Below are 27,133 nucleotides of genomic sequence, written 5' to 3' on the forward strand. Positions count from 1 at the left end.
AACACAAAAATAAATTTAAACTTAAGGGATAAAAAACTATAGGCTAAAGTATATATTTAGTTGTTTAACTTTATAGAGAGTTTTAATATGGTTCCTTAACTTAAAAAATATACTTTTAGTTATTTGCTTCTAAAATTGTTAAAAAGAATTTTGGCCAATAAAAAATAATGATATTAAGGTCTTAAATATTGATAAGACATTCTTAAATACTAACATATTAAATTTAATTTTCAAAATAATTGTTATTGTTAAAAAAATCATTATTTGAGCCTAACAAATTAGGATTAAAAGATGAAATATATGCTTTTTAAAGTTTTTAAAGTTAAGCAACAAATTAAAGCCTCGTTTATGATTAAGGGAAATTTGAGGATAAATCTCTCATTGAAAATTTATTTGGTAAATGGGACCTAGAATGATTGATTACATAATGAAAGATTAGTTGCATGCAAATGAAGGTAAGTTGCACAAAGGAAAGATAGTTTGTACATAACATTATTTGGATATAAAGAATTAATTTGCACATAGAAAAGATAATTTGCACATAAGAGAATTTTATTTGTATAAAGGAAAATTAAGTTGCATATCATACAAAGAAAGATTATTGTACATGAGGAAAGATAAATTGCATACAAAAAAAAGTTAAGTTGTACTGAATAGAAATTAAGTTGCACACAATCTTTAAGACCTATTTGCTAATTAAATTTTTAAAGAGGATTTATCCCAATTTTTTGTTAAGTTAAACTATATTAAATTATCAACCCCGTTTTCAATTACATTGGGTCCGAGCAAAATCGACCGTCCCCACTGACCGGGGCCTAATAGCCAGTGACAAGCTGACAATCTGGACGGCGGTGCCCGCACAGTATTCCCAACCTCTCCGTTCGTTCATCAACTCTTCATCATCTTCGTTTTGATTGAATCATTGAACTTCCCTTTTCTTGCCAATTACAGAGGTCTTGTATTTGAAGAATGGATCTGCGTTTTGACGAGAAGGACTTCTTAGGATGCTGCGGGAGTACCAGATTCGCCAAAGAGATGGCCTTAGCATCTCATTTCTCTTCTTTGCAAGCCGCCATATCTGCTGCTCGAGACATTTGGTTCAATAAGGTTGATGTCAATGGCTGGCTTGAGGCTTTCTCGGCTCATCCTCAGATCGGAGAAAGCCGTGCTTCCGCTCCGACCAGTGAAACCAGTGCTCAGTTCAGTAATTCCTTAAATTGTGTTCATTTTCCCGGCAAATTTTAGAATTCGAATTAGTGTAGAAATTTCCTTTTCTTTTATTTTTCATTTGGACTTTGGGAAATTCCTTATGAAACGACTGATAATTGGTTCCCAAAGGGATCAAAACAATCATGGATTCATTAGTTGGTTTGACGTCGGAATTGGATTTATAGTTAATTACCTGCTTCTTAAGTTGACGTTGATAATCTACTATAAGTTCAGTTAGAATTCAAAAATTCTTCCGTGTCGTAGCAAATGGTTGCTGCTTATTTTAAGAAGGTTGACGATTCATTTGAACTCCAACTTTTTGTTGAAGTTGGCTGTACTGTTTTTTTTTTTTTTTTGGAAATAATTCTTTAATAGGATAGAGGTCTTGAATTTCAACTGACGCAGGCCGCTTGAAAAATTAGTGTGCCATTGAGAGTAAATAGCAGGAAGGAAAAAGGAGAAAATGGTATACTTGATGCGTGTGATTTTGTCTTCTTGCTTGTATTTTTTCACTTGTCCCTTTTTGCTTGCTTCTTATGCAATTCTTTCAGGGGCCTTCATTATTTTGAAAATAACTGACTGAAAAGACAAGAGGTGGAGGGAGGGGGAATGACATACATCGGATGATAATAATGATACTAATTTGTCTGAGAAACTATTTTTCAGGTGGAGTAAGGGTGAACAATCAACTGCTTTAGCTACTGCTACAGGTTCTAGCTTACAGGTTTACATTTAGCTTTAGCTTTCATCAATTTAGAAGTTCCATTTAGTGACTGTTTCCTATGTCTTCAAATTTTATGGATACTGATCTCTGCTATCAACTTACTTTAGAGATCATGATCCATAAAATTTTATCTGGTTTCTGTTTGTCCTTTGTACTTGCAGCCCCCATTTAGCAGATTTGACAGATTACATATCTATTGGCTTTATTGTTGGAAACATTATTTCATGAATTAGCTGATGTACAATTTATAAATGAAAGGTGGTCACCTAAATTTGGTCCATTTGACTTTTGTAGGAATTATATGAATGGAATGCTCTCTATAGACAAAAGTTTGGTTTTATATTTATCATTTGTGCATCTGAGAGAAGTACTGATGAGATTCTTGCTGAATTGAAGGTAAATTTGAATTCATAATTCCAAGTTGATTGTAAATTTAGTTGATTCTTGTGTTCTTTCCATTTCTATTATATAGTTAATTATTTTTCTTTGCAGATGAATGACTGTTTTGCTTTTGTTGACTTAGATTTTTGACCTGAAAATGAAAGATGATATTTTTGAGTATGTTGTGGGATTTGTATACTTAATGTTGAATATGATACAATGTTGCTTTTGGCTTATCTTTGTGAGCATTTTGGAGAGAATTTGGAATGCTGCATTTTATTTGTTGGGTCCTGCTTACCTTTTGAATTAGGAGTCTTGGGATTTGAAATTGAAAGTGTAGATCCGATATGAAGTGGGGACACAAAATTGATATAGGAAAGGCAAAGGCGATATTTGGTGTGGCTTGAGCTAGGTTATTTTATTTATTTATTTTTTGTGATGATACTGATAATTTCATAATTTGATATTAGCTGCATCTCAAGGAAACTTGTTTTTTTGGAGCAAACCATGCAGTATTCCAGTTTATTTGTTTCAGAAATAGAATACATACCCATTCCATGGTTAAATGCTTGTTAGGGAATTTTCATACTAGTTAGAGAATATAGCCTATGGTTTTTATGAACGATCTAACAATGGACTGGAATGTTAATAGTTAAGAACTCTAGAATCATGAATCTGTATAATGCAGACTATGAATGAGAACTGTAAAGAGTTCCAAGTCACAATATGAGCCTAAAGAAACTGTTTACGCTTACTATCTGCTTATAAAACCTAAATATCTTAAATGACTATGGTATATAACTGCCTGCCTCAAGTATACGAATATAATTGAATATGCTTTATTTTAGTTGATTTTATAGATAAGAGCTTGTGCTTCTTATCCTTTCCTTTCCCAAGTTTAACAACCTTGAGTCTTACTGGACTAAGGAATGAAAAAAGAGGTGTTAGAACACAAGGATCTTCTTCCTAATGCTTACATTGACAGGGGTGAGCTTTATTATCAAATGGTGGGTTTTGTTATTTCTGGTCTTTTTGGGATAGATTGTGGTGAAAGAAAGACCTGCTTATGACAGGGAAAGAATCAAAGAAAGAGGATTGAAGGCTATTGTGTGACAAACAACTACCAAATATTTGCAAGGTGTAGCGCTGGTCTAAAAAGTATTGAAATCATTGAGTACATGATAAAGTAATAGGACGTGGGATGGAAAGCAAGTTGGGCATGTTGAGAAGTCTAATGACATTGTTTACTTGTGGGGTATCAGAGCTTGTTAGAAAGGGGAAAAAAAAAAATGAAGAAGAAGAAGAAGAAAATCAAATGTTAATAGGAAGAGTATAAGCCTGCTCAGTTGGTATGAGTGGTGTGAATTTGGAACCTTTTATTCGTTCTGTAAACGTCAGATCTTCAGAATGGTGTTGTTTAGCGTTCTATTATTTCTTTGTCTGTGTTTTAGGAAATATATATTCCTTTCTGAGGCTTGAGTCTTACATGCTTTTCATCATTTGTTTTTCGTATTGATTTGATGAAAATCAGGCAAAAAGAAAGAAAAAGGATTTGGTGAAATGAAATTCTATTTCCTGCAATTTCATGCCCAATTCATTTAGTGGAAATGCTCGGTGAGTTTGAGCTTCAAAGTTTGACGTTAATCACAACTTGTTTTGCACTTCACAGCGGCGGTATCCAAACAGGCCTTTAGTTGAATTTGAGATTGCAGCTCAGGAGCAAATGAAAATAACAGAATTGCGCCTTGCAAAACTCTTTTCATCTACGGAAAATGTTTCGTCTACAACTGACAAGTATCCCACTGTCGTAGCTAAAAAGGCAGAAGGTGAATTCTTCTTCGTTCTTGATTGGTCAAAATGTCAAAGCCCAAGAAAGAGTTGCTCTAGAACTCCTCATTCATGTTCTAACTGTTTTGATCTCGCACCCTTTACAGTCAAATTTATCTAACTCAATGCTTCAGTCTGCTGTGTTTTGAAAATCGGTAGTACTTCTAGTTCACATGACTTCCAATCAAAAAGTACTATCATGTCTCATTTAAATTCTTCCATCATGACTTTTGAAATAGAAATTTAATTTTTTGTAAGTGAAAAAACGAGAGTTTGTTTTCATGCATCAATAGCCAAGCTTTTGTCCAAATGATACATAATCAAACTGTAGAGTATTGCTTACTTTATGAGGAAAACTAAAAAGTATACTATTTATTGGAGCTTGAGTGGGTCTTTACCAAAATCGCTCAATGCAGGACACTGTTTTAACACTTTTGTATATCCATTTTTATGTTCGAATTTCATTTTGGAAAACCATCTTCGTACTCTTTTTTTCCTTTACCCTACCGCACTATGAGTGTGACGAGTGTCATGTTACGCAACACCTACTTCCGTAGGTCCAGCATTGGCTTCTCATGTCTCTTTTGCTTGTATGAGTACTCATCCTTTTTTGTATCCCACCAGCCGTTTTTCCCTTTCAATTTTTTGTTTTGGTCTTTTAGATTTAGCTTCTTTTTGTTCTTTCATGGTTTTGATGATCTGGTCCGGAAAAATAAACTTCAATATTTTAGCATTATGCTTTTCCTAAGGAAATTGCGATTAGAACATTTGGCACTCAATTATGTATTCAACCGCTTTCCTGATCATATAATTTTTCTCCCTTTCCCTGGCCTATTTTGATTTTTCATCTTTAACAATGCTAGAAGGTCGTTTAAGCATTATAGGCGATCATGTGAATGCTGCTTCAGAAGCTTCAACTGGAAAACCAATTCAAAGTCATGCTAGAAACCGTCCGCCTATTACCACTCATGTGTTGGATGTTTCTCAAGGTTCTCCGGCTTCGGGGATCGAGGTGCTTTTGGAGAAGTGGATGAACACACAAACTCGTCCAACCTTTGGAGCAATGGATAGTGGCAGTTGGGTGTTTCAAGGGTCTTCAACTACAGATTCTGATGGTCGTAGTGGTCAATTGATGAGAATAATTGATGACATTGATCCGGGGATATACAGGATAAGCTTCAACACTGGGAAGTACAACCCAAATGGTTTCTTTCCATACGTATCGATTGTTTTTGAAATCCGGCAGTCGCAAACAAGGCAACATTTTCATGTGCCTCTGCTGCTTTCACCATTCTCATTCTCTACTTATCGTGGAAGCTAGGACCAAGGAGGATCGGCCAAGTCATGTAGAATAGGTCAATAAATTGGCCAGATTGGTGTTCTCGTCAACTCTGTGATGGCTTGTAGAAAGATTTTCAAATATCGTGTAAGTGCTTAAATATATGGAAGTTACTGTTATATCTGCACGCTTTCTTTAAGCTGAAAATCAAGCTTCAAATATTCACAATGAATAAGCTTGTGTGTATCTTGTTAAGCATACCATTCTCACTTTTTAATTTCCTATTTTGTGGTCAATTCCTAATTATAGGAGAAGCCTTTGTTTTTCTGAAAAACGAAATCTTACATACGTGTATATTTCTTCTATCTTGGGAAGATAAAATATAGTATGTGGGTGTATAATTGACAATTGGTAGAAGAAAGAACCATAGAGTTGAGAAAGAGAGGGAGAGAATGAGAGCCAGTAAATATATTTAGCCTTTTTATTTTTCAATTCTAAGCCAAAATATAAGAAGCAGTTTGCAGTGTTATCTTCTTGCATCTTTGGGTTTTTATTGCAAGGTTGATTGAAGCAAAATAATAAAATAATAAAAATGCAGGCTGTGAAGGAGAAAATACAAGATATGACCGCCTTGCGCAGCGCCAAGGCCGAAGCAAAGGCTGAAGAACAGGTAGGACATTCATTTTATTCCAGTTTCGTTAAGGAAAAAGGGACAATGAAGAAATATAGAAGAAATAGGTTAATACACACACCTCGTTGATATCTCCTTATTTTTCTCCGAACAAAATATTCTCTCCATTCCAACTTATTTGTCCTCTAAAATCGTATATACTAATCATTACCTTAAATTGGTGTGAGTAGTAGGAGTTGGATTCCTGAAATTTGTATACGGAGCAAATCTAGTGAGGAGGGGTTGAAAGATAATCTTAACACAGCTAATTAAGAAAGATATTAAATAACTAACTAAAATTGTAGTGAAATTCAGAGATATTAGATTAAAATACATTTATATAAAAATATTACTTCCTCTAATCTTTCATCCTAAATGTAATAACTAGTTGAGAAGTTTATTTTCACCATAAGTATAAGATCTTAATTCATTTTGTCTTTCAAATTTATAATTTTTTCTCCTAAATGATCCCTAATTAATTGCACATATTAAATGGGGTTTTCATCAATAGGAGTGATTTTAATATAAATGATTAAATGTGGTATTTTAAGAAGACTGACACACTTTTTTTTTTAATAAATAAATAACTTAATTTTTCTAATCTCTATAACTTTGTTAGCTAACTTTTACCTTTAGAATAAGAGAGAGTAAAATTTTTCAATGGACGATTGTGTAATTCAAACATTCTCCCCCTCCCTATTATTTTCGTGGCTTGATAAGTTTTTGAGCTGGGTGAATCCCATTTATGAAAACTTGCAGGCAGAGAAGGACATTGCAAAAGCAAGAATGGAAGTAGCTCATGAGATTAGATTAGCCAAAGAGGCTGAAGCTGCAATGGAGTTACATGCCGCCAAAGCTCAACAGAAGGCTTCACAAGAAATGGCAAAACACTAACCAAACAATTCTCATAATGCTCCTCCATCCATCAAATCCATTGATGACCTGATCCCCCTTACAGCCAGAAAGATAGGTTCCTTGTAATGTTCCCATTCTTATGAGAAAAATGCATTATATTACTTCTAGTCCTAATTATAAGAGCTAGTTGATTAATTTGAGAAGATTAAGAAAATAACTTAAGTTATTATTTGGAATAAATAGGTATTGTCTTTTTTAAAATATCCTTGCTAATCAAGTGTATTGACTAGAATTACCATTAGTAAAAAGACCACTTTGAGAAAAAAGGGATAAATATGAGAGAAAAAATAAATTGAGATTTTATATTTAGAATCAAATAAAAGTCAAACGAAGTCTTATATTAAGGGCTGGAGATAGCATTATTTATGATTTGTGGATAATATCTCTTATAAATTGTAATGAACCTTACTACTTCCTAAGGATTCCAAACTAGCTTGTTTCTCTTTCTAATTCAGAACAAAAAGAATTTATAATTCAATCCATAATACTAAACTGCCTCTAGTGCTCTTTATAGAGTTCTTTTATTTTAAATGACTATTTGATTGAATCAGATTCGCGTTGGGTTCAATTGGATCTTCTTAAGGCATTTTCTGTATTCACATGGATTTGAATTTGAGACTTTGTACTAGTTATAAAGTTTTATCCATTAGTCTTTAATATAAAAACTTTATAAAATTGAATGAAATTTTGACAACTAATTTTCGAAAATGCCATTCCTCCACAATTAACTATCGGTAACTAAATTTTTCTTAGTATCATAAATATAATTAACATGTCCTTATAAAAAGGTCTCGGGAGAATATTATAATATGTTTTCTTATTTATTTTTGGTCCGAACTTAAACAAAAAAATGAAATTAATTAATTAAAAATTAAGTAAATATGTTAAGAGAAAATGTAATGTTTAACATTGTGAAATGTAAGTTAAATATTTGGCCTCCAATTAGAATTTAAAATACATACACCTTAGTACCTAGCAAAACTAATTTAACCGCAGGACAATATTTTGTATACATTTTTTATATATTCATTTATACTATAATTAGACATTTTTCAAGTGACTTTTTTCGTATACAGTATTAAAAAAAATTACATAATAAAAATACAAAAATTTGTACTGAAAAATATAATTAAATTAAAAATAAAAACAGTAATTAATACGTTTTATGAAAAGCAAGTAAAATAACTGTTAAGAAAATAATAGAGAAAAGTACAAAACTACCAACCATCAAAAATCAAAATTAATCATAATTCACTGAGATTTATTCAATATACGGAAATGTAATTACTTATTAAATTATTAATTACCAAAATTTCTGGAAAAACCATTTTTAAATGATTAATTGGACAACTATATATTCATAATCCTTCCTGTCTACCACCGCCCACCGGACGATGCAGAGTTTGAGTTCAAACAGCTTTTCTCAAGTTAACAAATTATGAGTTCCCTCATCAAAGGCGACGATGATCAGGTCTGTTTATCTTCAAATGATACACTCGTAGATTTTGAATTCACTTGCTTTGTTTGGAGACTGTACGAAGTCGGAGCAGCCTCGAAATCCTGTTCCTTTTTTAATTTATTTGTTTTATTTTTCTTCTTAATTGGTAACATTTTGTCAATGGAATGGACTGGGGACACTCATGCTTATTGTTTTCGAGGGTTGGGTGCCAATCTTGTTCTGATGATAATTCAAGATATGCTGTTTTTGGGTGTTCTTTTTCATTTTCTCTTTTTTATGTCACCTCCATTTTACCTGAACATGTCGGTGCTTAATCAGCTAATTACATTCATATTCTAGAAAAAGTTTTACTTGGATTTGTGTTCTGAATCATGGTGACGTTTCTATCACTTTATTGTTATGTTTTTGCTTCAGTTTCTATTCAAATATATGAAGAGTTGCTTATGACTACAAAATTAAAAAATAAATAGTTCGGTTCCCCCCCCCCCCTCAAATTTTGTATATCTACTCTTATTTCCTTATAATTTCATCCTAAGCAAAATTTCACGCGGTGGCTTTTCTCCCTTGATACGGAATTCTTTTTATGTGAAGATATTCTTTTCAACTGGTAAGAGGGGGAAATGGGCACTTTAACTGTGGTTATTGATTGATTAAGAATAGGTGCGTTAATTATTATGTCATCGACTGCTTTGAATATGACGTTTCATCAGTGGGTTGAAATCATTTCTCCACTTCATTATTATGACTAAGAGGATTCATTGTAATAACACATCTGCTTTTAGTGACTTCACTTTTCATGAGGCTTTGTTAGTCTTTGTGGTGCAATATTCGTCTGTTGATTCTCTTGGAGTATCTCAACTATATTGGCGTCTTTCTTCTTCTTTCTCTCTTTCTGAATTTTTATTGATTCTCTTCTGTATATGTATGAGAGACAGATTCTGGTGGAACATAAGTTGTCTGCGAGAATTCTGATACTAAACAGGCCGAAGCAGTTGAATGCCTTGTCTTTTCAAATGGTATAGCACTCATTTCTAATATTTCTTGATACATTATTTTTATTGTTATTTATGTTTTTTACACATGTTTATTTGTTGAATGACTTGGGTCTTGTACTAATACAACAACAACAACAACAAAGCCCTATCCCATTAAGTGGGGAGGTTTCGTACTAATATGATTGGAATATCAGTTTATGGCAAACGCGATGCAAAATGCCGAAGTCTGAAGCTTACACTGAGCCTTCAGTTTTAAATTATCTTACACTCCTTTTAACTTTTTCTTATTGTTTGCTATTATTTGCTGCCTTTTACTTTAGGTTGACTTAGATATCCAGGATACTCCTGAGGACCCAGAATCTGAATTCAAAATAATATTTAACAATGTCATAAGAAGTACCGTTTTTTATTATATATATTTGTCTTTTGAAGTTTTTCTTCTATCGGTTGAATTCCAGTTCTATATATACTTTTTCGCCCCTTTAACTTTCTTTGTTTTCCTGTCTGTTCCTAATGTAGGTATCTCGGCTTCTGGAGCTTTTTTATGACTATGAGTCAAATTCTGATGTGAAACTGGTTGTCATGAAGGTAACGTGCATTGAGAGTGCAACTATAGTGCTGTTTTCAACAGAGAAATAAAAGCAAGTCCTGCAATGCTGAAATGGAATTTATGTCATATAACTTAATCTGGAGCTGAGTATTCTGCTGTTAGATACATTCAGGAATCAGGATATGATCATTTTTTCCATCTGGACTCCTAACTGGAAGATAATTATCTCCACAACTTCCTGCTGACTCCTCGGACACCTTTTACTGACTTAGAACAGTGGGAGAGAGATCCATTCCATTTGGTTACAAACTCAAATGAATAGATAGTTGTTACAAACAGGCCTAGGAATACTTACGAACAATTCACTATTTCATTAATCAACAAACATTCGTTTGGGAACGTAGAGGTCTCTGCAGATGTTTAGCAAACTGAAAGGTATGAATAGTCTCTTTCGGCACCAGTACAGATCTATTACATCTGGCTTTTATTATTGACTTTTTTGGGATAAGAGTGAGGATGGAAGAATGATGGAATGGAGTGACCATTCCTGTTCATGTACTTGGTGATTTGCAGGAATAGAATTAGGGGCTTAATAGGAAAGATGTTTTAGGAGTAGCATCTTTCTTTTTTCTTTTTTCTTTTTTTTGGTTTTGGGGGGGGGGGGGTTGTGGTTGAGGGGCTGAGTGAAGTGTCTTAGTCTTCTTCGCTATTTTTTTGTTTAGAGGGTAGTGAAGGGTAAAGGAGTGGGGTGGATTAGGATGGCTCGGAATCCATCTGGCCTACCCCGCACTCTATTTCCCTATCCCCTGCAAACTGGGGGTTTGGGATGGATTGGGCCTCCTTATGATGCTCTGCATCCTTCCTTTATTTATAATACTAAAAAATCTGAATATAAATCCTCACTACAAGTTAAACTTCTAGAGTAAAAGAAGTGATGACTCATGACTCCTACATAATAATAAACTCAACCTATTATCTCTCAATTTGTAGACTTGTTTACAAACTCTTAGTCTATTGTCTCTTGATTTGTAGGATTTGTTCTTTATCCTCGCATAGTTGATTAGTTTCTCATCATCTTTGAGGATTTCTATACCTGATAAAATATCCATGTAGTTTTGTACATTATTTTTATATTTGGCCGAGTTCTGCCATTCAAACATCTTTTGTAATTTTGTAAATTGTGAACATAAAGGGGGGCTAGCTAGATCATGGGCATCATCTTCTCATCATGTATCTTTTGTTTAAATATCAGGGAAATGGAAGGGCATTTTGTGCTGGTGGTGATGTTGCGGCTGTTGTTCGTTATGCCAACGGAGGTATGTTTTGACCTTGATGCATATTAGGTTACCTGAAAAATCCTCAATATTCATGCATAATTAGGATCTCATTTTTGGATGGAAGCTTAGTATCTCAAATTCTGTGCTACTTTAAGCTTGCCTTTGTGAATTTGCAGCCCCTGCTGGATTGCTTATTAGTGGAGATACTTTAGTAAATTTAATATGAAAGTTTTTGATGGTAGGATTTAACAATAATGCAAAATTAATCTCATTACCTTCTCTGAAATAGATAACTGGAAGCTTGGTGCAAAGTTTTTTGAGATTGAATATCAAATGAATTACTTGATGGCAACATACAGTAAACCACAGGTGATAATTTTCTTAATGAAAGGAACTCTTGTTCGGCTTTATTTTATCATTCATCACTCTGATGCATGAAATTTTTCATATTTTGGTCTGCAAACATTAAAGATTTCAATTCTTAATGGAATTGTCATGGGAGGTGGTGCGGGTGCTTCTATTCATGGTAGATTTCGTGTTGCTACAGAGAATACCGTATGTTTCCAATTCAGTATGAGATACTAAATTCTATACTTTGTCTCACTCAAAGAATTGTCTGATATAATTGGTGATATATTGAATTCTATCTTTTATACATATATAAGATGAGTAAAGTCTTTTATGATAACTGTAGCTAGTATGACTATAACTGCTTTTCTATCCAAATGTTTTATTAGCTTAAATTTTTGTTTACATGATTTTACTCAATATAATGATAGACCATTTTCAGGTCTTTGCAATGCCAGAAACAGCTTTAGGACTATTTCCTGATGTGGGTGCCTCATATTTCTTGTCTATACTGCACTTCACAGCGACGGTATCCAAACAGGCCTTTAGTTGAATTTGAGATTGCAGCTCAGGAGCAAATGAAAATAACAGAATTGCGCCTTGCAAAGCTCTTTTCATCTACAGAAAATGTTTCGTCTACAACTGACAAGTATCCCACTGGCGTAGCTAAAAAGGCAGAAGGTGAATTCTTCTTCTTTCTTGATTGGTCAAAATGTCAAAGCCCAAGAAAGAGTTGCTCTAGAACTCCTCATTCATGTTCTAACTGTTTTGATCTCGCACCCTTTACAGTCAAATTTATCTAACTCAATGCTTCAGTCTGCTGTGTTTTGAAAATCGGTAGTACTTCTAGTTCACATGACTTCCAATCAAAAAGTACTATCATGTCTCATTTAAATTCTTCCATCATGACTTTTGAAATAGAAATTTAATTTTTTGTAAGTGAAAAAACGAGAGTTTGTTTTCATGCATCAATAGCCAAGCTTTTGTCCAAATGATACATAATCAAACTGTAGAGTATTGCTTACTTTATGAGGAAAACTAAAAAGTATACTATTTATTGGAGCTTGAGTGGGTCTTTACCAAAATCGCTCAATGCAGGACTCTGTTTTAACACTTTTGTATATCCATTTTTATGCTCGAATTTCATTTTGGAAAACCATCTTCGTACTTTTTTTTCCCTTTACCTTACCGCACTATGAGTGTGACGAGTGTCATATGTTACGCAACACCTACTTCCGTAGGTCCAGCATTGGCTTCTCATGTCTCTTTTGCTTGTATGAGTACTCATCCTTTTTTGTATCCCACCAGCCGTTTTTCCCTTTCAATTTTTTGTTTTGGTCTTTTAGATTTAGCTTCTTTTTGTTCTTTCATGGTTTTGATGATCTGGTCCGGAAAAATAAACTTCAATATTTTAGCATTATGCTTTTCCTAAGGAAATTGCGATTAGAACATTTGGCACTCAATGATGTATTCAACCGCTTTCCTGATCATATAATTTTTCTCCCTTTCCCTGGCCTATTTTGATTTTTCATCTTTAACAATGCTAGAAGGTCGTTTAAGCATTATAGGCGATCATGTGAATGCTGCTTCAGAAGCTTCAACTGGAAAACCAATTCAAAGTCATGCTAGAAACCGTCCGCCTATTACCACTCATGTGTTGGATGTTTCTCGAGGTTCTCCGGCTTCGGGGATCGAGGTGCTTTTGGAGAAGTGGATGAACACACAAACTCGTCCAACCTTTGGAGCAATGGATAGTGGCAGTTGGGTGTTTCAAGGGTCTTCAACTACAGATTCTGATGGTCGTAGTGGTCAATTGATGAGAATAATTGATGACATTGATCCGGGGATATACAGGATAAGCTTCAACACTGGGAATTACAACCCAAATGGTTTCTTTCCATACGTATCGATTGTTTTCGAAATCCGGCAGTCGCAAACAAGGCAACATTTTCATGTGCCTCTGCTGCTTTCACCATTCTCATTCTCTACTTATCGTGGAAGCTAGGACCAAGGAGGATCGGCCAAGTCATGTAAAATAGGTCAATAAATTGGCCAGATTGGTGTTCTCGTCAACTCTGTGATGGCTTGTAGAAAGATTTTCAAATATCGTGTAAGTGCTTAAATATATGGAAGTTACTGTTATATCTGCACGCTTTCTTTAAGCTGAAAATCAAGCTTCAAATATTCACAATGAATAAGCTTGTGTGTATCTTGTTAAGCATACCATTCTCACTTTTTAATTTCCTATTTTGTGGTCAATTCCTAATTATAGGAGAAGCTTTTGTTTTTCTGAAAAACGAAATCTTACATACGTGTATATTTCTTCTATCTTGGGAAGATAAAATATGGTATGTGGGTGTATAATTGACAAGTGGTAGAAGAAAGAACCATAGAGTTGAGAAAGAGAAGGAGAGAATGAGAGCCAATAAATATATTTAGCCTTTTTATTTTTCAATTCTAAGCCAAAATATAAGAAGCAGTTTGCAGTGTTATCTTCTTGCATCTTTGGGTTTTTATTGCAAAGTTGATTGAAGCAAAATAATAAAATAATAAAAATGCAGGCTGTGAAAGAGAAAATACAAGATATGACCGCCTTGCGCAGCGCCAAGGCCGAAGCAAAGGCTGAAGAACAGGTAGGACATTCATTTTATTCCAGTTTCGTTAAGAAAAAGGAGACAATGAAGAAATATAGAAGAAATAGGTTAATACACACACCTCGTTGATATCTCCTTGTCTTTCTCCGAACAAAATATTCTCTCCATTTCAAATTATTTGTCCTCTAAAATCGTATACACTAATCATTACCTTAAATTGGTGTGAGTGGTAGGAGTTTGATTCCTGAAAATTTTTATACGAAGCAAATCTAGTGAGGAGGGGTTGAAAGATAATCTTAACATAGCTAGTTAGGAAAGATATTAAATAACTAACTAAAATTGTAGTGAAATTCAGAGATATTAGATTAAAATACATTTGTATAAAAATATTACTTCCTCTGATATTTCATCCTAAATGTAATAACTAGTTGAGAAGTTTATTTTCACCATAAGTATAAGATCCTAATTCATTTTGTCTTTCAAATTTATAATTTTTTCTCCTAAATGATTCCTAATTAATTGCACATATTAAATGGGGTTTTCATCAATAGGAGTGATTTTAATATAAATGATTAAATGTGGTATTTTAAGAAGACTGACACACTTTTTTTTTTTAATAAATAAATAACTTAATTTTTCTAATCTCTATAACTTTGTTAGCTAACTTTTACCTTTAGAATAAGAGAGAGTAAAATTTTTCAATGGACGATTGTGTAATTCAAACATTCTCCCCCTCCCTATTATTTTTGTGGCTGAGAAGTTTCTGAGCTGGGTGAATCCCATTTATGAAAACTTGCAGGCAGAGAAGGACATTGCAAAAGCAAGAATGGAAGTAGCTCATGAGATTAGATTAGCCAAAGAGGCTGAAGCTGCAATGGAGTTACATGCCGCCAAAGCTCAACAGAAGGCTTCACAAGAAATGGCAAAACACTAACCAAACAATTCTCATAATGCTTTTCCATCCATCAAATTCATTGATGACCTGATCCCCCTTACAGCTAGAAAGATAGGTTCCCTGTAATGTTCCCATTTTTATAAGAAAAATGCATTATATTACCTCGGGTCCTAATTATAAAAGTTGGTTGACTAATTTGAGAAAATTAAAAAAACAAGTTAAGTTAGTTATTTGAAATACATATGTATTGTCTTTTCTAAAATATTCTTACTAATCAAGTGTATTGACTAGAATTATCACTATTAAAAGGACTATTTTGAGAAAAAAAAATAAATATGAGAAACAAAGTGAATTTGAGTCTTATATTTAGAATCAAAATAAACATCAAACGATATCTTATATTAAAGATCGGAGGTAATATTATTTATGATTTGTGGATAATATCTCTTATAAATTGTAATTAACCTTACTATTTCCTAACGATTCCAAACTAGCTTGTTTCTCTTTTCAATTCAGAACAAAAAGAATTTATAATTCAATCCATAATACTAAACTGCTTCTAGTCCTCTTTATAGAGTTCTTTTATTTTAGATGACTATTTGATTGAATCAGATTCGCGCATTGTTTTCTGCATTCACATGGATTTGAATTTGAGACTTTGTACTAGTTATAAAGTTTTATCCATTAGTCTTTAATATAAAAACTTCATAAAATTGAATGAAATTTTGACAATTAATTTTCGAAAGTGCCATTCCTCTACAATTAACTAACGGTAATTAAATTTTTTGAGTATCATAAATATAATTAACATGTCCTCATAAAAAGGTCTCGGGAGAATATTATAATATGTTTTTTTATTTATTTTTGGTCCGAGTTTAAAGACAAACATAAAATAAATTAATTAAAAATTAAGTAAATATGTTAAGAGAAAATGTAATGTTTAACATTGTGAAATGTAAGTTAAATGTTTGGCTTCCAATTAGAATATAAAATACGTGCACCCTAATACCTAGTAAAACTAATTTAACCGCACGACAACATTTTGTATACATTTTTTATATATTCATTTATACTATAATTAGACATTTTTCAAGTGACTATTTTCTTATGTTGTATTAAAAAATAAATAATTACATCAGAAAAATACAAAAATTTGTAGTAAAAATATAACTAAAATTAAAAATAAAAACAGTAATAATATGTTTTATGAAAAGCAAGTAAAATAACTGTTAAGAAAATAATAGAGAAAAGTACAAAACTACCGACCATCAAAAATCAAAATTAACCAAAATTTCTGGAAAAATCATTTTTAAATGATTAAATGGACAACTATTTATTCATAATCCTTTCACCGGTCGCATATTGCCTGTCTACTGCCGGACGATACAGTGTTTGAGTTCAAACAGCTTTTCTCAAGTTAACAAATTATGAGTTCCCTCATCAAAGGCGACGATGATCAGGTCTGTTTACCTTCAAATGATACACTTGTAGATTTTGAATTCACTTGCTTTGTTTGGAGACTGTACAAAGTCGGAGCAGGCTCGAAATCCTGTTCTTTTTTTAATTTATTTGTTTTATTTTTCTTCCTAATCGGTGACATTTTGTCAATGGAATGGACTGGGGACGCTCATGCTTATTGTTTTCGAGGGTTGGGTGCCAATCTTGTTCTGGTGATAATTCAAGATATCCTGTTTTTGGGTATTCTTTTTCATTTTCTCTTTTTATGTCACCTCCATTTTACCTGAACATGTCAGTGCTTAATCAGCTAATTACATTCATATTCTAGAAAAAGTTTTACTTGGATTTGTGTTCTGAACCATGTTGACGTTTCTATCACTTTATTGTTATGTTTTTGCTTCAATTTCTATTCAAATATATGAAGAGTTGCTTATGACTACAAAATTAAAAAATAAATAGTTCGGTTCCCCCCCTTAAATTTTGTATATCTACTCTTATTTCCTTATAATTCCATCCTAAGCAAAATTTCACGCAGTGGCTTTTCTCCCTTGATACGGAATTCTTTTTATGTGAAGATATTCTTTTCAACTGGTAAGAGGGGGGAATGGGCCCTTTAACTGTGGTTATTGATTGATTAAGAATAGGTGCGTTAATTATTATGTCATCGACTGCTTTGAATATGACGTTTCATCAGTGGGTTGAAATCATTTCTTCACTTCATTATTATGACTAAGAGGATTCATTGTAATAACACATCTGCTTTATGTGACTTTTCACTTTTCATGAGGCTTTGATGGTCTTTGTGATGCAATATTCCTCTGTTGATTCTCTTGGAGTATCTCAACTATATTGGCCTTTTTTCTTCTTCTTTCTCTCTTTCTGAATTTTTACTGATTCTCTCCTGTATGTGTATGAGAGACAGATTCTGGTGGAACATAAGTTGTCTGCGAGAATTCTGATACTAAACAGGCCGAAGCAGTTGAATGCCTTGTCTTTTCAAATGGTATAACACTCATTTCTAATATTTCTTGATACATTATTTTTATTGTTATTTATCTTTTTTACACATGTTTATTTGTTGAATGACTTGGGTTTTGTACTAATACAACAACAACAGCAATAAAGCCCTATCCCATTAAGTGGGGAGGTTTCGTACTAATATGATTGGAATATCAGTTTATGGCAAACGCGATGCAAAATGCCGAAGTCTGAAGCTTACACTGAGCCTTCAGTTTTAAATTATCTTACACTCCTTTTAACTTTTTCTTATTGTTTGCTATTATTTGCTTCCTTTTACTTTAGGTTGACTTAGATATCCAGGATACTCCTGAGGACCCAGAATCTGAATTCAAAATAATATTTAACAATGTCATAAGAAGTACCGTTTTTTATTATATATATTTGTCTTTTGAAGTTTTTCTTCTATTGGTTGAATTCCAGTTCTATATATACTTTTTCGCCCCTTTAACTTTCTTTGTTTTCCTGTCTGTTCCTAATGTAGGTATCTCGGCTTCTGGAGCTTTTTTATGACTATGAGTCAAATTCTGATGTGAAACTGGTTGTCATGAAGGTAGCGTGCATTGAGAGTGCAACTATAGTGCTGTTTTCAACAGAGAAATAAAAGCAAGTCCTAGCAATGCTGAAATGGAAATTTATGTCATATAGGATATGATCATTTTTTCCATCTGGACTCCTAACTGGAATATAATTATCTCCACAACTTCCTGCTGACTCCTCGGACCCCTTTTACTGACTTAGAACAGTGGGAGAGAGATCCATTCCATTTGGTTACAAACTCAAATGAATAGATAGTTGTTACAAACAGGCCTAGGAATACTTACGAACAATTCACTATTTCATTAATTAACAAACATTCGTTTGGGAACGTAGAGGTCTCTGCAGATGTTTAGCAAACTGAAAGGTATGAATAGTCTCTTTCGGCACCAGTACAGATCTATTACATCTGACTTTTATTATTGACTTTTTTGGGATAAGAGTGAGGATGGAAGAATGATGGAATGGAGTGACCATTCCTGTTCATGTACTTGGTGATTTGCAAGAGTAGAATTAGGGGCTTAATAGGAAAGATGTTTTAGGAGTAGCATCTTTCTTTTTTCTTTTTTCTGGTTTGGGGGGGGGGGGTGTGGTTGAGGGGCTGAGTGAAGTGTCTTAGTCTTCTTCGCTATTTTTTTGTTTAGAGGGTAGTGAAGGGTAAAGGAGTGGGGTGGATTAGGATGGCTCGGAATCCATCTGGCCTACCCTACACTCTATTTCCCTATCCCCTAGAAACTGGGGGTTTGGGATGGATTGGGCCTCCTTATGATGGTCTGCATCCTTCCTTTATCTATAATACTAAAAAAATCTGAATATAAATCCTCACTACAAGTTAAACTTCTAGAGTAAAAGAAGTGATGACTCATGACTCCTACATAATAATAAACTCAACCTATTATCTCTTGATTTGTAGACTTGTTTACAAACTCTTAGTCTATTATCTCTTGATTTGTAGGATTTGTTCTTTATCCTCGCATAGTTGATTAGTTTCTCATCATCTTTGAGGATTTCTATACCTGATAAAATATCCATGTAGTTTTGTACATTATTTTTATATTTGGCCGAGTTCTGCCATTCAAACATCTTTTGTAATTTTGTAAATTGTGAACATAAAGGGGGGCTAGCTAGATCATGGGCATCATCTTTTCATCATGTATCTTTTGTTTAAATATCAGGGAAATGGAAGGGCATTTTGTGCTGGTGGTGATGTTGCGGCTGTTGTTCGTTATGCCAACGGAGGTATGTTTTGACCTTGATGCATATTAGGTTACCTGAAAAATCCTCAATATTCATGCATAATTAGGATCTCATTTTTGGATGGAAGCTTAGTATCTCAAATTCTGTGCTACTTTAAGCTTACCTTTGTGAATTTGCAGCCTCTGCTGGATTGCTTATTAGTGGAGATACTTTAGTAAATTTAATATGAAAGTTTTTGATGGTAGGATTTAACAATAATGCAAAATTAATCTCATTACCTTCTCTGAAATAGATAACTGGAAGCTTGGTGCAAAGTTTTTTGAGATTGAATATCAAATGAATTACTTGATGGCAACATACAGTAAACCACAGGTGATAATTTTCTTAATGAAAGGAACTCTTGGTCGGCTTTATTTTATCATTCATCACTCTGATGCATGAAATTTTTCATATTTTGGTCTGCAAACTTTGAAGATTTCAATTCTTAATGGAATTGTCATGGGAGGTGGTGCGGGTGCTTCTATTCATGGTAGATTTCGCGTTGCTACAGAGAATACCGTATGTTTCCAATTCAGTATGAGATACTAAATTCTATACTTTGTCTTACTCAAAGAATTGTCTGATATAATTGGTGATATATTGAATTCTATCTTTTATACATATATAAGATGAGTAAAGTCTTTTATTGTAACTGTAGCTAGTATGACTATAACTGCTTTTCTATCCAAATGTTTTATTAGCTTAAATTTTTGTTTACATGATTTTACTCAATATAATGATAGACCATTTTCAGGTCTTTGCAATGCCAGAAACAGCTTTAGGACTATTTCCTGATGTGGGTGCCTCATATTTCTTGTCTAGACTGCCTGGATTTTTTGGTATGATGTCATGTCCTTAATTTCAATCCCGTGAATATTTAAATGTAGTACTTTTTAACCCGTTAGAAAACTATCCTTAAATTGAATACACTCACCATCTCTACCACCTGTGAGTTTCTCTGCATAAATGTGTCTGGTTCATTACTAGGGAAGAGCAGAGAGGCCAAAGTTTTCATTGGTCTTGCAATGTTGTCTTTGTTGATACGTGTTCATTTGAATTGTTCATTAGTGTTCAAACTACTTATCAGCATTCCCAAATAGATAAAGAAAATACTGTAATGACGTTCCTTTTTGGCTTTTCTTTCCTTCCCTCTGTTGGAAAACAAATTGCAGGAGAATATGTTGGTCTTACGGGTGCTAGGCTGGATGGTGCAGAATTGCTTGCATGTGGCCTTGCAACACATTTTGTGCACTCATCGGTATCCTTTGTAGTTAATAACGTGTAGATGTAGATTTGAATTATGAAGGTGATTTTGGATTATAGCTTGCCTAATGTGTATGATATGGGCTAGATACATATGTGCAGAATATTCTATTTATTTCTTGCTTGTTTATTTTCATTATAAAGGTTGGGTATGGACCCAGTATCCAATGCAGATCAAAGGGACTGGGTTCATCTTAGATATGCCCTCCAAAGTGGCATAGAATTTTTCCAGATTTTGCTGTGATAACTTAGGTGTAAAAAATCTATCTCACTTTTCTAGCATCTAGACTTTGCGACTCAGCCTGTCTATTAAGTACTTGAACCTTAAATTCTTACCCAATGCCCTTGGTTTTTAACATAAAAAAGAGGCCACATAATCTAGCTCCTCAGCCTAACAAGGGGTTTAGCCATTCTTTTGAAAGCCAACTTGAGGGAATGCAGGAGTATTTGCATAGAAAATGTGTACAAGATCTTTTAATGTTGTAAAAGAATGAGGGGGAGTATTCTTTTTGTCGTTTTCTCCCAAGAATATTTGATGCTTTGTTACATTTTAAAAAATGATGAGCTGAAGTTGTCATTAAACCTTAGTTCAACGGGGTGGTCTGCTACGTTTTGAAGTTGATGTATTGGAATTCCAATTAAGACTTACATCATGGAGCGGCCTGTATCATTTCTTGATAGCTTTTCATCAAACTTTTTTCTTGCACTCCTCCCCCCCCCCCCCCAAAAAAAAAAAAAAGAAAAGAAAAAATAACTAGTGCTGATGCATGAATTTAAGTGGCCGTTGATGCTGATTTCCCCTTGCTCTTAAATTAGCTTTCCTATTGTAACACTACAAGGGGAGATTCAACATGATTACTAAATGAACTTGGTCAAGATTTGTGAGCGCATCTGTTTAGGATCATAGATTAGGTGAAAAAGAACAGTACAACCAATGCAGGCCTGATCCACTAATGATTGACACACTTATTTGAAGTTAGCTGTTAATCTTATTTCATAGTCTTGCTCTCTTTCCTTTCACATACTAACAGTTCTGTGTACCAAACAAATCTTCAGCTTTTTCCTCCCTCATTTGCATACTCTTAAAATATTAAGTCTTATGTTGTTATGGATTATTTTTTTTCTTTTTTCTTTTTTTTTTGTGGGGGGGTCATGGTGCAATTTTGTCCTGAAAGTTTTCATGCAAGAGCTGCAGGTATCCAAAATTTTTTGTTAGATCAATATTGCCCCGAAATTGTTAAAAAAGAACGTCATCCCTGGCTGCTAAAAATGTTAATGGTCAATGCTAGTTTTTTTAATGGTCAATGTTATTTTTCTCATGGTTAGGGTAATTTTGCTCCTTTTTAACACTCTCAGGGCAATATTGATCGAACAAAAATTTTGGTTACCATAGCTTCTGGCGTAAACATCAAGGCAAAATTGGATCTTAACCCCTTTTTTCCCCTCTTGCCCTAACACTAGTCTGAACTTTGTCTGTAATGGACACTTAGTCCTCTTTCGTTGGAAGTTACTTTTGTATTACAGATATAAGTTGGAAGTTTGGTGTCCATTTATTAATGTGTGAGTCTGTCTCGTGGGTGAGTTGAGTTGTAAATGCCAGACTTTTCCTGTGTCACAGTCAGGCATATCTTTGTGACCATAGTATAGTTTTACATAACCTTATGGAAAATTGACATGATTGCTGCACTGTTTCGTTGGAACTTTGCTCTGTTCTAGTAGACATTAGTGGTTTTTATTTGTTTCCGTTTATAATCATTGTGCAGAAGTTGACTTCATTGGAAGAAGCTTTATGCAAAGTAGAATCCAGTGATACTGCTGCGGTATCTGCTATCATTGATAAATACTCTGAGCAACCCTTGCTAAGGGAGAACAGTGCTTATCACAGGTTAGCGGGTGATACGCTCCCAAAAGCACACTCATATGCACATGCATGCATGTGTGTACATACACATGCATACAAACATTTGGTTGACAAGGTTTGCAAATATATGTAAATTGACAAGCACATTTGTACAAATACGTGCATGCACATGCACATATACGGAGGATCTGTGCTTGAGCTTTTGTCAAAATTTCTCAAAGTGCTCCCAGAGTGTGAACTTGCCTTCAAAGTAGCCTGCTGTTGAATAACTTTCCAAAATTGGCTAATGAAAATCCCATCCTTATCTGAGAAAGGCTTCCCCTTGGTAAACACTAAACAGATTAACTGCTTCCCTTGCTTTGAGATTGTGAGGAGGAGCAATTGAGGCGCTGTATTTAGTTAAATGATTCACCACAACTATTCCCATGTCCAATTCATGTGGCCAAGGAAAACCACACAAAAAATCTATGCTTGATTCCCCTTAACTTTTTGTGGCTCTGGAAACGTTTCTGGCAACCCCACCGGTCTCATTTCTTGATATTCTTTGTTTCACTTGAAGCTACAAAAGCCAGGATGTCTTTTTTTCATACTCATCCAATGTACTGCTTATGTATATTGATGTGAGCCTAGGCTGTATATTATATAAAAATGATGCTTATAAAGGTATAGTTTCTATTCATATGCGTAAACCTCTCCCGCCTCCCCCCAAAAACAAGCTGCATGTTTTCTTGATGTGTTTCAATTTGAAACACAAGTCATCACCTTTGCCTTGTTTGTTTCTTTTATCTTGTAATGGTTATGCACTGCAGGTTGGATATAATCAATAAGTGTTTCTCTCGAAGAACAATTGAAGAAATATTATCTTCTCTTGTATGTCTTCAGCTGTAATCTTATCTACTGACAATCTTGTTCTGCTAATTTTGTTTTTTTGTCAAGTATGAAATTTGGTCAAGTATTATCTTTTAATGGTTCAGGAGAGGGAAGCGATGAATACGGCTGATGATTGGATATCTGCAACTATTCAGTCTCTGAAGAAGGCATCTCCAACAAGTCTTAAAATCTTTCTCAGATTGGTATGTGTTATAATTCCCTTTATTTCTATCCTATTTATGAACACAACAACAGCATAGCCTTATCCTACTAGTTTGTACTCTTTAGATATTTATGAATGATGTGAATGATCCCTAGTCAGCTGTCTACTCCATTTATGAACGATCTAGAATAATTGATTGTGGTCATTAAGAAGCTGAGTATGGATAAGATGAGCTACGAGAGAGCTGACTAGTGATGGCACATATGATTCCTAACTATCGCTTTTATTCAGTTGAAAACCATCTCACTTATGATTCATAACTACCACCTCAATTCAGTTGTTGACAACTATCTAATTATTTAGGTTTATGCTTGCTGGATGAAGGTGTGGGATCAGTAGAAATTCAACATGGCTTTTAACAAGTCAACTCATGATTAACTATTCACCTACATCTAACCACTTCATCCTTTATGGAGAAAGCAATAAAAAGTTAAATTTGGACCCTCGATTTAAATTTTTCCCTTCACGAGCTAATTTTTATTTTTGAGCCTGAACATGAGTCAGTTGACCTAAAATCAGAAATTAAGTAATCTGGATCTACTTGGAAAAACAAATTGATTTTAGCTGCCCACTTAAACTGTTAGGTAGATTGTACCATTGGCAGCATATGCATATGTTTGTGTAATTACATTGTGAAATGAAATCTTCCTCAAGCCTTCCCTTCCCCACTCCTTTTGTAATGACAAACTACCGTCCAAAATCACGATATTTATGGTTTCTGTGCCGTCTTAATCACTTTTTGTTTTCTTGCTTTGATTTCAATTTATTATTATAGTCAAATGGATTGAAAGAAAAAGTATGATGACAATGGCATTTAAAAAATAATAATTCTTGTACTAAATGATTAAAGATGTAAAATATATAAATGGATTAGTGGGTGGGTAGGTAGGCTGGGGCTAACTGCAATAAATAAATCATGCAATAACCTTCAAAATTGTAAACAGGTGGATGGGTCGTAGTTGATCCGTTGTTTTTCGACTTCTTCTAAACCCCTCTCGATTATTCACCACTGTTCAAGCGATGACCAATAGAAACATGATTATCATAATTTTTTTCTGATGATTATGTTGTCTTGGAAATGAAAAAGGATGAAAGTGAATTGAAGGGAATGTCAGAATATGGGGCATGGACTGATGGGGTGTAATTCTATGAGAACATTGCTGAATTGTTGTACTATACGCCATGGTCTTCTAATATGAATATTGATAAATACAGAGGAAGTGAAACCCTTCCGCCAGTACTTCTCTCTCGCTCTTAGTGATTTTGCAATCCTATGATTGCAATATATTTCTAGTGATTAGAAGACGCTGGTACGTCAAACTCTAATTAGTAAACAATAAGGGGAGCTTCTTTTTAATTTGTAAAACTTGAACGGTATCAACTCCTTAAAGTGTCGCCAATTGTAATTGACCTCATCTGAATGGAGATTACAGTTTGGCTTGCAAATGTTAATACAATGTTTGAACTTTATTGGTGGTGTTGTTATTATTATGTGAATTTTCCTGAGGAGCTTTGTACAAAACTCAGGATTTTTTTTATTTTTATTTCTCTTGGTAATTCCAGATTAGAGAAGGCAAGGTTCAAGGTGTTGGTCAATGCCTTGTTACTGAGTATAGAATTGTCTGTCATGTTTTGCGAGGAGACTTCAGCAAGGATTTTTTCGAGGTTTTCAGCTGACTTTGAATGATATACATATATATATATATATATATTCTTTTATAATACACTTCATTCATGTCTGACACATCATATTCATGCGTATGCAGGGCTGTAGAGCTATACTGTTGGATAAAGATAGGAACCCGAAGGTTTGTGATTAGTCAGATTGTGTGCCATCATTCGGCATTTATGCACATACTGATACTAGATTGTCTATCTTAATCCTTGATTGATTGGTAAACTTTTAACTTGATCAATCGTTTCTTTCAATTTGGTTCGTCAGTCATTAAAATCTTTACAAAGACAACATTTCATCCTATTTCTATCTAAAATCTAAGGCTAAGCCTAGTAATCTGCTGACCTGAGCTTATTTGAATACCCTGCATTTTTAACTCACCCCTCAACTCTGGCCTTGTAGTCAGCAGGCTTTAGATTTTAGATGAAGAAAAGAAAAAAGGACAAGATTATTGTCATTTTTATAATTGTTGGACCAAATTGAGAGTAAGGATCTCTGTAGAACCACATTGAAAGTTCTCTCTCCATCAGGGACCAAAGCAGGGCTTTACTTTATTGAATCCTAATGCTCCACAGTCTCTAACATTTTTATATCTTTATCAGTGGGAGCCTTCCAAATTGGAGCTTGTAACTGATAGAGACGTTGACATATACTTCTCCAAGGTGGACGAGGAATGGTGGAACGACTTACGGCTTCCCAAAAGGTTCAATAATTTGCCTGCATGGGCCATTTCAAAGCTTTAGAGCATCATATCAGCAATTCCTTAATGACTTAAACATAGCATTCAACCATGAAATAATGCCAGAATCTCAATGTCGGATGACGACTTTAAATCACGAGAATCCATTGACTGGCCATAATATGTCTGTATCAGTTCAGTATATCTCAATATGTTCAACAGTGACAAGGACTTGTCAGGTTAACTTCTTCTTGTTTATTGTATCCCTGCGTTACTTTTCATACTTCCTGTATAGGCTTACTTCAGATAGCATTAGAAAGTTGATAGTCAAACTTGAATAAATCCTCGAATAATAAATATTCAATGTAAAAGTTGATACTCCATTCTCTGTGCATGAGCTTATTTGCCCTGCTATTTGAACTGTGATGAAAATGAACAAGTGGCAAGGGTTTTGTTGGGTCTGATGCGTTGAAATGATATGCATTTCACCTCATATTAAAACGGAATCTCTTGATGATAATGATAATTTAGCAGTAACTTTTTGTCATATTAGAAATTAGATTTACCCAATCTCTAGGATGTTAGTCCAAAAAGGAAAGATTTTGTAAGTTTATATTTTTGATTTAACTTAATAAAAAATATTTTTATTATTTTTAATAATTACTTTTTCTTTTTCTTTTTTTACTTCTTCTATGAAGATGCTATATTTTTCTTCCTTTTCTCTTATTTGTTTTTTTTATTTTTCTTTCTTAAGCAATTGAAAGTTTTAGATGAAATTAAAGAAATCAAATTTTTAATCTCTATTTTTTATTTTTCTTTATTTCATTTTATTATCTTTTATTTCTCTTTTCTGTAATTTTCTTTTAATTATTTGGTATCACGCTGATGTGGTGGTGCTGAAATCAAGCCTCAGCCCAAACATAAGCCTCTTACTGTTTGTTTATAAGGATGCTCGAGGGGGGTGGATTTTATAGATATATTAATTTGAATCCTCTGTTCCAATCAAATTTTGCCATGTGCCCTTCCTTCTCTACATCTGCATTTGGAGTTAAATGTATGAAGGGTTAAAAAAGTAGAATTGGCAAAATTTGATTGGAATAATAGTCATGATGGTTCCAAAAAACTCCACCTTGGTTTTTCTCCTGTTGATATGGATGAAGGTTACACTTAAATAAACAACTGATCTGCTAT

At 33.8% G+C, this 27,133-nt stretch overlaps 4 protein-coding genes and 1 long non-coding RNA gene across 9 annotated transcripts; all 5 read left to right on the forward strand.

The window, feature by feature from the left end:
- Positions 1-897: 897 nt before the first annotated feature.
- LOC114743246 (uric acid degradation bifunctional protein TTL) lies at positions 898-13,931 on the forward strand. 3 transcript variants are annotated; one of them, XM_028931444.1, is made up of 5 exons: positions 898-1,199; positions 1,876-1,933; positions 2,228-2,329; positions 3,984-4,140; positions 5,005-5,678. In XM_028931444.1, the coding sequence occupies exons 1-5, from the start codon at positions 970-972 to the stop codon at positions 5,460-5,462; spliced, it is 1,005 nt and encodes a 334-aa protein (XP_028787277.1). In that variant the 5' UTR covers positions 898-969; the 3' UTR covers positions 5,463-5,678. The 3 variants fall into 3 exon arrangements, with proteins under 3 accessions (XP_028787277.1, XP_028787279.1, XP_028787278.1); XM_028931446.1 differs by having other exon boundaries at positions 5,008-5,678; XM_028931445.1 differs by lacking the exons at positions 3,984-4,140; positions 5,005-5,678 and adding exons at positions 12,159-12,315; positions 13,185-13,931 and having other exon boundaries at positions 903-1,199.
- On the forward strand, positions 5,385-7,136 carry LOC114743248 (late embryogenesis abundant protein 6). The gene is made up of 3 exons (XM_028931447.1): positions 5,385-5,567; positions 6,019-6,090; positions 6,850-7,136. The coding sequence occupies exons 1-3, from the start codon at positions 5,538-5,540 to the stop codon at positions 6,982-6,984; spliced, it is 237 nt and encodes a 78-aa protein (XP_028787280.1). The 5' UTR covers positions 5,385-5,537; the 3' UTR covers positions 6,985-7,136.
- LOC114743256 (3-hydroxyisobutyryl-CoA hydrolase 1-like) lies at positions 8,395-12,148 on the forward strand (the record flags this gene model as incomplete). Its single annotated transcript, XM_028931455.1, has 7 exons — positions 8,395-8,476; positions 9,400-9,480; positions 9,979-10,047; positions 11,262-11,325; positions 11,576-11,655; positions 11,758-11,841; positions 12,077-12,148. Coding segments are annotated over exons 1-7 (483 nt in total), but the record flags the coding sequence as incomplete, so codon positions are not given.
- Positions 12,356-26,325, forward strand: LOC114743245 (3-hydroxyisobutyryl-CoA hydrolase 1). 3 transcript variants are annotated; one of them, XM_028931441.1, is made up of 14 exons: positions 12,357-13,020; positions 17,504-17,584; positions 18,083-18,151; positions 19,311-19,374; positions 19,625-19,704; positions 19,807-19,890; positions 20,126-20,210; positions 20,544-20,629; positions 22,398-22,519; positions 23,305-23,365; positions 23,470-23,568; positions 25,152-25,253; positions 25,355-25,396; positions 25,866-26,325. In XM_028931441.1, exons 1-14 carry the CDS (start codon positions 12,727-12,729, stop codon positions 26,004-26,006), a joined length of 1,410 nt encoding a protein of 469 aa, XP_028787274.1. In that variant the 5' UTR covers positions 12,357-12,726; the 3' UTR covers positions 26,007-26,325. The 3 variants fall into 3 exon arrangements, with proteins under 3 accessions (XP_028787275.1, XP_028787274.1, XP_028787276.1); XM_028931443.1 differs by lacking the exon at positions 12,357-13,020 and adding an exon at positions 16,496-16,583; XM_028931442.1 differs by lacking the exon at positions 18,083-18,151 and having other exon boundaries at positions 12,356-13,020.
- On the forward strand, positions 14,205-15,287 carry LOC114743249 (uncharacterized). The gene is made up of 2 exons (XR_003739990.1): positions 14,205-14,267; positions 15,028-15,287. It is a non-coding gene; the product is annotated as an uncharacterized LOC114743249 (long non-coding RNA).
- Positions 26,326-27,133: the final 808 nt, after the last annotated feature.

The sequence above is a fragment of the Neltuma alba genome, unplaced genomic scaffold (genome assembly GCF_004799145.2).
Source record: "Neltuma alba isolate B1F8T4 unplaced genomic scaffold, ASM479914v2 tig00003988_pilon, whole genome shotgun sequence".
Lineage (NCBI taxonomy): Eukaryota > Viridiplantae > Streptophyta > Magnoliopsida > Fabales > Fabaceae > Neltuma > Neltuma alba.

What these genes read in the sequence shown, in the direction of transcription:
- LOC114743246 (XM_028931444.1), top strand. Translation starts at nt 970, where the DNA reads ATGGATCTGCGTTTTGACGAGAAGGACTTCTTAGGATGCTGCGGGAGT. An exon ending in ACCAGTGAAACCAGTGCTCA is followed by an intron (nt 1,200 to 1,875) that starts GTTCAGTAATTC and finishes ACTATTTTTCAG; the next exon opens with GTGGAGTAAGGGTGAACAAT. An exon ending in CTACAGGTTCTAGCTTACAG is followed by an intron (nt 1,934 to 2,227) that starts GTTTACATTTAG and finishes TGACTTTTGTAG; the next exon opens with GAATTATATGAATGGAATGC.
- LOC114743248 (XM_028931447.1), top strand. Translation starts at nt 5,538, where the DNA reads ATGGCTTGTAGAAAGATTTTCAAATATCGT. An exon ending in GAAAGATTTTCAAATATCGT is followed by an intron (nt 5,568 to 6,018) that starts GTAAGTGCTTAA and finishes ATAAAAATGCAG; the next exon opens with GCTGTGAAGGAGAAAATACA. An exon ending in AAGCAAAGGCTGAAGAACAG is followed by an intron (nt 6,091 to 6,849) that starts GTAGGACATTCA and finishes GAAAACTTGCAG; the next exon opens with GCAGAGAAGGACATTGCAAA.
- LOC114743245 (XM_028931441.1), top strand. Translation starts at nt 12,727, where the DNA reads ATGCAGGACTCTGTTTTAACACTTTTGTATATCCATTTTTATGCTCGA. An exon ending in GCGTTGCTACAGAGAATACC is followed by an intron (nt 19,891 to 20,125) that starts GTATGTTTCCAA and finishes GACCATTTTCAG; the next exon opens with GTCTTTGCAATGCCAGAAAC. An exon ending in TCAGCAAGGATTTTTTCGAG is followed by an intron (nt 25,254 to 25,354) that starts GTTTTCAGCTGA and finishes ATGCGTATGCAG; the next exon opens with GGCTGTAGAGCTATACTGTT.